Raw genomic sequence first — 9,774 nt, 5'->3', positions numbered from 1 at the left:
CTCCTTTCCTCTGTATGTTTCAGATCATCTCATATTTATCATGTCACAATTTAAATTTCAAGCTTTCTGGCTCAGGACTTGTGTGTTTATTAGAATGTGTAAAGTTCACAGACTTGGGTACTCAAAAAACAGTGAGAAGAGTACATCTTAGGAAACTTAAAACAACTGTGCAACTAGAAAGCTTTCCTGTCCAATAGGGTGTTTGCATCACCTTCCATCTTCATAAGAAGCGAGCAGAAATAACAGACTGGTTTGTATCAAACAGACTTTATTGATTTTATTAATCAGTGTTACACATACAGTTAATTAAAAAAAGCTACAATTTGTGAAATGTATCATCTACCTACAAGATACAAATCTAGGTCAATCCCCATGGTATCTACTGATGCTCAGCCACTCTAAGAAATTTACAGTTTGTTTTCTGATATACAAAACCTCAAGCAAACATTCCTTGTTAAACGTTCAGTAAAGATCACAGCATTCTACTACAGTTTCATATAGCATTTTAGTGCAAATGGAAGTACAAATATAAAAATATTGAAGCTTGAATTACAAAAAAAAAAAAAACCAAAAAAAAAAAAACAACAAACAAAAAAACCCAAGCAAGCCGTGGAGTTAGAGATGAGTGTCTGCTATGGGTATTCTCCTAAGCTCTACGATCTGGGAGTTAGCCATGCTTCCTCCATCCTGGCTGCCATGACAAGATTCATTATCACTGACGCTGAGACCTGCACCTGCAATAGAGAAAAACAACAAAAATAAGAATCAGTGAGAATGAAATCCCAACACAGAAATGGGGATCCACTCTGCTTTCTTCTGATTATCGAAATGCTTCCCTACCCCACAATCATGTGGCAAGTTTCCTCTTACTAGTCTACCCTTCTGAATCCATGGATTATAACATTATCTGACATGTTTTTGTACCATCCAGATACACTTTTTCATAATTCTGCTGTCAGTCATTTTATTTGTCCCAGTAAATGGTACAATAGCTATTCAGAGGTTGCCTTGAAATCAGAAGAGCATAAATCAAAGCCTGTCTTAGGCTGAGTTCATGGTCTGGCTGTTAGAGTCTGGTATTTCCAAGGACTTCTTAATGAAGAATTGATTTTTAATGATACAATTTCCCTGTTAAACTCTAATTCCAGCTGTTTTAATAGGACTGTAATTTCAGCATGAGAAAAGACACTGACCAAATACTCTTTAAACCCTCAAGTGGTACGAACCAGTGCATTACATTTTCCTTCTCCTGCAAGAGAATACTAGACTTTGGTCCACAGAAACTTCCAAAACATACCTGGAAGAGACCTCGTGCTTCCAATTTGCTTTAGTTTGGTTTTAGCTGGTGGTTGGTTTTTTTTTGTTTTTGGTTTTGTTTTGTTTTGTTTATTTTGCGGGGGGAGGTTTGACTTGATTACAAAATCCTGCACTAATTTTTATGAAATGCATATTTTTTTTTCCGACCATTTCTTCACAGAATATCTGTTGGAACTATAAACTTCAGTGCTTTTTCAGCTCTTGTCTTTGAGCTATAGAGTAAATTCTAACAACACATGGGTCTTGTTAGGGCTTAGGGTGTCTAGGCTTTAAAATTGGTGAGAATTGCACGTCAGTAGTATGAGGCATGATGATTTCAAGACAGATTAATTTCAGGCATAAACTTACAGCAATGTCACTTATGAGGGCACTTATTTGTTTTGGGCAGAAGCAGATCTGTAACTACATGCAAGACATGGGCTCCTACCACCCCACAACTAATAAAGAAGTACTGTAAAGGGGGCAGCAGTAGGATGCTGCTTTGTTGTGGGAAGTCAGGTTGCAATCTTGAATATGGAGCTTGGTCCAGAGAACCAGGGCAGAAAAACCTGCAGAACTAGGCAGGTTTTCCTGTAGAGGTCTGGACAAGGTCCTGGTAGGGGCTAAACTTGGGTCTGTACCCTATGATCCAGGTGAAAAGTGAGTATGCTGCACCATGAACCTTCTTACACCTGGTTTTGGTGTTTGGGTCGTGGAGGGAACATGCAGTCACTGACATTGGTGGGTCCTGGTCTTTGGTCTGCATGACCCAAGCTCTTGAGAAACCAACAGCCACTGTCAGAGTATGACAGGAGTAAAAATTCATCAACATACAATTACAAAGTCAAGATTAGGCTCTGACTCATTAAAATAATGATTCGTAAGTGTATTGAAGATGATGAAGCTGTATTATTGATTTAAATTTGTATGCACATTTAATCTTTTAATTGAACCAGATTATAATAACTAAAAGCTGCTTGAAAGTCCTGGGAAAAAAAGCAATTGCTTAAACAAATTATTAGGTTTTTTCCTTATCTTCTCTAAAATTATTTGTTTTAGAAAGGAAATATGAATGTAATAAAGAAGATAAATCAGACTATTGTATTTACCATGGAAGGATGGAAGAAAAAGTTAAAAGCAAGTTAAAAAACAAGTAAATAAAATATTTTTAATGAAGAAACAATAAAATACTTCCTATGTAGTATCATTAACATTGAAATTCATTCAAGACTTTTAGTCAGGCTGAAGAGGGTAAAAATTTCAAAAACTGAAAAAACAATTATTTAAAAACATTTAAAATCATAAATATGATCATTCGAATGATGTTGAGGTGAACACTGGCTGTTGGAGTTTGAAAAATATTTGTCTTACCAGTGGCTATACTGCAATTATTCAGTATGGGGTTTGTTAAAGAATCTTTTGCTGGTCACTGTAGAGAGATCAGATACGGATCTAACAGTATTACACTATGTATATTCTTAGATGTCATATATGTGCAACCTTTGTGTGTGCTCTGTGCAAAGTAAGGGAGATCTTTTTTGTTACAGAGATTTTTACCAGGAACTTGGTAAGCCAGAGACTGAAGAAGGGTACTTTGGGTTTACAAGGGCCTTGTTCTGCTGATAATGCAAAGACAAACTATGTTAGAGTTGATCCTTTCTAGGAATAAGCAGGGAAATGTAACCAGGATACTAGTTTACCAAACAGCCAGTAGACTGGAAAGGGTACGACTGCTTACACAATGGAGTTTCACAGAGTTCATTGAGATTGGAGCAGAATTTAAACTCAATCAGATCCAAAAAATCATGTACTCTTGTAGAGATGCTAGAGTCGTGGGGTAGGTATGTAGCAGAGAGTATTACTTTCCCCTGATTTGTGAAGGGATTATTTCATGAAAAACAGACAGGAAAATGAAGCCTGCCTTCCTTTCTTTTTGTATGGAAGGACTAGCTGAAAAGTCAAGGCCTAGGCTTCAAACCCAGAGAGGCCCCTGCACTGACATCTGCTGGTGAAGGTACCATCAGTGTATCCCTACATGCCTGACTGTTGTCATCTGCTTGCTCAGAGATAGCTCAGACTTTCACTAAAACATTTTAAGGGATACTGAGTTTGGTTTTGTACTCATATCTCTGAGGAGACTTTTTATCTCTCAAGCACTTCCATCTTGCTTTCTGAATTAGTCATGATTTATATGTTGAGATGTATATGAATAAGCTACACAAACAAACTTTAATTCTTCTTTCAGGTTTTGACTTCACAGAAATGACACCAACAGTCACATCCAGAGAACTATAAATAAAGCTCAGATTGAACTAAAAATGCTTCCTGGGTATTATACAGTCACATTCAATAGCCATCAGGCAGCAACCACAGATGAGAAGCTGAATGAATAGGCAAACTGGTTACCCTTCCTTCCATTTTTTTTTTTCTGTTAAGTGAACCCTTCAAAACAAAAATGATGCAGGTTGATTAGGCAGGGCACAAATCTGGCACTTTGCTACCATCTACAATCTATCTGCCCTGTGACAGACAGTCTCTGGGATGCTGCACTGAATATCTTTCAGAACTGAAATTTCAAATGTTTCCTCTTGTTTACGATGGCCACCCAAGATACTTGATTCTTAAACCAGGCATCTACAATGGTGTCACCAAGGCTTATAAAATGCCCACTTTGGAACCCTAGCTGTATTAGATTGAAAACTATGAATCGTTTTATAGTGCATTGTTACTGTAGTAACTACATTTTTTTTCAACGCAGAAAGAATCGTATCTTGCAGAATATTCCACCTAAGGAGTCCTCCTGTTGTGCCTTTTGCAACCGGACTTGTCTATCTCGTATTGGCCTTTTTAGCCTCCAGTATGCCTGTAACAACTGTGGGTAGAGCCCTCCCCAAATCTTTGTTCGCAAAGCCCAGCCGTGATGAACTATATTTACATAAGCTTTTTAACTTAGTAGATCTTCTCCATATTAAAGAACTATTAGAATATTTACATAGTATTAGAGAAGTATTGAAATATTTATGTAGTATTTGTCACATTTGTCTATATTAAGAGTAAAAATACATTAAGATATGAAGGTAGCAGAATCCTCCATTGATACTGCTCAATATATATTTGGAAAGTACCATGGTGGGTGTCCCATCACCACTGGAGGGGTTTGGGCCTCTCTCAAAGGCTTTTGCTGTGTTTGATTTCACATCTCACCCAAAGCAATTAATTGTTTTGGGTTTGTGCATCACAGAAGGGGGGAGGACAGGAGTATTTGTAGGATATGGGAATATAGATGAAAGCTCAGAAATCAGTAAAGCTATTACGCATTTATGGTATTTATGCTTTAGAGCAATGCTGATGGGCAGCTCGCTGCTTTGGGACAGATTCCATCTACTTTTATTCTTGCTGGCTCCTTTTATCACTCTCCAGCCCTAACAAGAGTAGAGGTCCTTAGGGAATTCTGGTATATATTGGGCTTTATCCTCAATGACAGTAACATACAACTCTGTCACAATCTGGAAGGCAGTGGTCTTAATAAAATGCCTATCAACATAAACCTTGTACAAGAAATCAGAGGGAAAGTGAGATCTAGTCCAAAATAGCAGCACTTCTGAAGTTAATTAGTTAAATTAACAAAAACTAATTAATAAATAACTTCCTCAGCTGTTTGAATCAATATAAAAGCCATAAATTAAATATAATAAAATAAATAAATTAACAGAAATTCATAAAAATAAAAAAAAAAGTTTTTAGCATATATTAGTGAGAAGGACATGTCCCTAAATAATTTTTCCTACCATAACTGTTCCATAATTTCCTTCACATAAGCTGCCTTGGAGCTGGCTGGCCTTCCAGAAGATTCACAAAATAAAATAAATGAGGTGATGCAGTGAGCAGAGTGAATCCTAACAATGTATTTATTTCTGCATGGACATGAACATATTTGATGTAAAGGAGGAATTAATCAATAAGACATTCAGATACAGTGGCTCTATGATACAAGAAGCCCAGTTTTTGTATTACTTATACCAAACAAAAAAATCCTACCACCATGTGATGTTTGCATAAAGCTGGCATAAAGGCTGGCAAAGAAACGGTACACTGCTGTCCACCTGATTTGCTAGAACTGCAGTTGTGTGTGTCCCTCTGACCCAGTCCATATTTTAGGTTAATCTGTAATTAGGCCCAGTGTTAATGATTGTGGAACCAAGGGCTAAGTGCACAGTTCTACGACACATTCCTTTAGCAGCAAGGGTGAGTGTGCCAGCACAACTATTTGTGGAGCTGCACTGTACACTGCAAATTACTAAACACTGGAGAGTCAAAGAACAAAGTTTTGCTGTGGGGGTTTGGTTGATTTTTTTTTAACCTGTCTTCATTTCTGCAGCTGAGAGAGACCAGCTGCAGAGGCAGGAGGGCAGAAATGAAATTTTAGCTTTGCTGTTATTATACCCTCTTTGCCACTGATTCTGGCTGCAAGGTTAAACCTTGTGGCTACAGACAGCGTAAGCAAAGTCACCTTCAGAGAGCTCAGAACTACAGCAAAAGGACTATGAGTGAAATGATAGATGAAGCACAAAGTGGCATAAAGACATTTTTACATGTTCCTCTGCTAATCATTGCTGATCCTCAGTTAACCTTCAGAGCGGGAGCTAATATTTGAGCACAGCTATGGCTAAATTTGGTTATAGACTGACAGTTTTAGGGAACAGAAATAATGGAGGTTTCTGTTTCAGCTTATCAAAGGTAAAGCTCAAACAATAGTGGATCAAGCATTTCTAATCTTCCTCTATACCCAAAAGTACCACCCCACAGTTTAGAAGTGATAAAACTAGCTAATGTGGGGCAAAGCACATTCTCTCTGCTCTTCTAGAAAGCCTCCTCAAAATGAGGAATTCTCAGTCTACTGAAATGAAGTCTGGTCTAAAAAGGGTTGAGAAGCACCTCACACAGCAAATGACAGGCGAGAGCAGGGCAGCAAGAAAGCATCTCAGCTGCCCATACACTTCAGCCCACTTGGAGAAGAGGTGCTTGTCCTCCAATTGCCAAAGACTACCACTTCCTTGGAGCTAAGAGTGGTGCTCAAGGGCACCAACCTGATGTGGAGTGGCAAGGCATAGAGAAGGAGGGGAGAGGAAGAAGAGGAGAAACTGAACCTGAGCAGATGTGGTTTCATGTGAGCACAAGCAACAAAGCAAGAGAGGAAGAAATGTGCTGCTGAGAGATCATGAGATGACCTTGTTTCAGTGCCTGCTAGCTTAACCATTATCATAAAACTCCTGTCAGACAACAGCTCAGTGAATACTTTGGCAGTATAAGCCTGTATTGCCAAACAGATTTTTAAAAAAACCTTTTCCACCACCTCATCTCTCTTTTTATTGTTTCCATGTGGTTCCCTGCCTCCCTCTTGTCGGCCATGCACTGAACTGGACTGGAGAAGAGGATAAAAATAATAGAACAGATTTTTAGTCACAGAAAACCTCTTTTATTTATTTATTTATTTATTTGTTTGTTTGTTTATTTTATTTATTATTAAGTATATGTTGAGCTACAGCTTATGTGTAAGACAATGGTTGATAAACATCTGCTTTGCTGTTCAAAGCTGCTCTAAGCTTCACACTACTTCTTCAGTTCATGTTGTTCAAATGTTGTGTGTGGGGCTGGAACCAGATGGGACAACTGATTTGGTTTAGAAATAATGGGTTTTTTTACTCCTGTAAATGGGGACACAGTCTGGTCACAGGAATAAGTACTGGGTTAAAACTGTAAGACACTATTTGAATCAGTAATGCAAACAAAAATATTTTCCTCCAAATGTGGCCTGAGGTCTCTGCTTCAAATCACATTAATACAAAAGGCTCATAAGAAATAAAATTAATAAAATACTAATAAAGAATACAACAATAAAATTTAGGCAAGATAATCAAAAGTTGGCTCTCTACACACTGCCTTTAAAATAACCGAAAACAAATTAACTAGGCATGGAGCTTGAAGACCTAGGAAAAAATAATGAAGTGCTGAATTTGTGTTGAAATATAACTGCTGCTGTTACCTAGATTGTTTTTTATTTCTTAAGTCTCAGTCTTATGCAGTTTACTAATGCCAACCAACTTGCTTAAGCAGAAAACACTGTGATGATGAGTGTTAGATGTGGATGGCTTTGTATCTTATTAACTACTTATGAATTATCTGGTTTCCTTCAAAGCATTCACGAAGGAGTTAAAAAGTAAAAGCTACCTTCTTACATACCTAAAAAAAGGTTTGCAACTGTAAGCTTCTGCACCTAGCTTTGAAAGTCTTGACAAAGAAAACCTCTAACTGCTAACAAAGTAATGCAAAATGTCTAGGTAAAATTAATAGGTACAAAACAGATTTTCCTATGAAGATGGCTTGGGTTGGAAGGGATCTTAAAGCCCATTTATTTCCAATCCCCTGCCATGAGCAGGGACACCGTCCACTAGACCAGAATGCTCAGATTCTCATCCAACCTGGCCTTGAACACTTCCAGGAATGTGGCAGCCACACCTTCTCTGGGCAACCTGTGTCAGATCCTTATCACCTTCACAGCAAAAATTTTTTTCCTAAAATCTGATATAAATCTGCCCTCTTTCATTGCACCCTTGTCCTGTCAGCCTATGCTCTTGTCACAAGACCCTCTCCAGCTCTCTTATGGCCCCTTTAGGCATTGGAAGGGTCTCTAAGCTCTTCTCAGAGCCTTCTCCAATCTGACAACCCCAGCCTTTTTAGAGTATCCTCACAGCAGAGCTGCTCCAGCAGTCTGAACTTCTCCATGGCCTCCTCTGAAATCATTCCATGTCCTTCTTATGTCAAGGGCTGCACAATTAGAGGAGTTTTCTGCAACGCAAATTGGCTTAGGATATTCAGCATTATGAACTTATGGAATACAAATATCCCTTTATTAGCAGCATTCTCAGTCTTCCATCCAGTTTGACTTTCCCTGGATATCACTGAAGGGAACAAGCTCCTGAAACTATGTGTGCCAGATGACTTAACGTGGAAATGTCACCAGAACGTTGCTGTTGTCTCTTGCAGGACTCAATGATATCCCCAAAAAACATTCACATGATTCATGTGACCTCCTGCTTCCAATCCAGTCCATTTGTACTTCACCTGATGCCTGGTGCAGCTGGGCTTTCACTCGTGTCTGCCAGATCTCATCTGGTATCACTGCTGTGACTCTGTGCCATGTTGACTTATCTTTCAGATTTTCATTGGAAATCAGGTTATATTGAGACCTCCTTAACTGGAGCTCATGGAATGGTGACACCATAACAACACGAACTTTGAGGTGCAAGGAGGAAAGTCACTTACCCGTCTTTAAAGCAAATATTAGGTCATCAAACTCTTGTGATTCCTCATCAGCAACCAATGAGCTGGTACTAAATCCTCCAGAAGGGTGGAAAACGTTGCCATTTTGTGGACTTTGCTTAAAGGCAGCACTAGCTTGACTAGCAGGCTGCAAGGATGCCCTCTCCCAGTCTGTAGGCACCTGCAGAGTTTAAAAAGACACAAAAATGCAGTATTCATCAAAACTATAGGATAGAAACTGAAAACTATGACCAGAGCTGAACTGAAGACAAAGAGATTTTGGAACCAGCTGTTCTGTCACTTCTATAGTGAACCAGAAAGCTATTTTTCTTTTTAATAAATAATATATATATATATATTTACATACATGTAAATCAAATACAAGTAATTTAACCTTGTGTTTATTATGTCTGTCCTAGTTACAGCAAAAAATCATAAAAATATTGCTATTTCTGAACACTCACCCCCAGAATGGAAAACTTTAAAGTACAGAAAGTAAAGTACTAAAAGGTTTCAGCTTAATCCTCTCTTACCAGTGCCTTTGCCTCTGAACTGCCTCTCCCTTTGATAGCAACTAATCATCATTAGTTTCCATTACATGATTTACAACTGGCAACCCACCACTTCCCATGTTTATCAATGCAGTATTTTAAAGTAATTTGCCAGTCTTTGAAGCTTCTAGTGATGTCTTACAGTTTTGTCATCAACTTCTCCTACACTCAGTTTAAGGTGGAGCTGCACAAAATATTAGAGTTTCAGTTAACGAGTAAAGAGGTGTTTCTGCAAGTCTATCTGCTCCTTAAAATGTCATGAAAAGCCAAAATGCTGAACTCTAAAAAAGTATATTTTAGGCCAATCAAAATGTATTTTCTTGGTTCAATACTCATCCACTGTTTAGATGTTCAGGAACACAAAAACTTGCTGTGAAGGACTGAGAAGCTGTGCTGTTCCCTGAACTGGGGAGAAGTTGAGTAAATTTAGTGGTCTGTCAGGAAGCAGCTGAGAAGCTTTAAAATCCATATAAACCTAGAGTGAAGTAGGTAGAAAAACAGGCAAAACAGCTGCCACATAAGTATTTTGGTTTCCACAAAAATTATGACTAGAACAGATATATTCTCTTGAAATATTTCAATTCCATCAAGTGAGTATTTTTCCTGG

The 9,774-nt window shown here is 38.2% G+C and overlaps 1 protein-coding gene across 2 annotated transcripts in view; it reads right to left on the bottom strand.

The window, feature by feature from the left end:
• Positions 1 to 255: 255 nt before the first annotated feature.
• ADGRV1 (adhesion G protein-coupled receptor V1) overlaps positions 256 to 9,774 on the bottom strand; it is a 271,306-nt gene continuing 261,787 nt past the window's right edge. For both annotated transcript variants that reach the window (XM_027656816.1, XM_027656817.1), the window contains 2 exons: positions 8,620 to 8,797; positions 256 to 734 (listed from right to left, as the gene is read on the bottom strand). In XM_027656816.1, coding sequence (XP_027512617.1) covers positions 616 to 734; positions 8,620 to 8,797 — 297 coding nt within the window. In that variant the 3' untranslated portion in view covers positions 256 to 615. The remainder of the gene's footprint in view (positions 735 to 8,619; positions 8,798 to 9,774) is intronic.

Source organism: Corapipo altera, unplaced genomic scaffold (assembly GCF_003945725.1).
Source record: "Corapipo altera isolate COAL_440 unplaced genomic scaffold, ASM394572v1 61281, whole genome shotgun sequence".
NCBI lineage: Eukaryota > Metazoa > Chordata > Aves > Passeriformes > Pipridae > Corapipo > Corapipo altera.
Note: the sequence above shows the minus strand (reverse complement) of the source record. Positions and strands in the feature narration are given on the sequence as shown.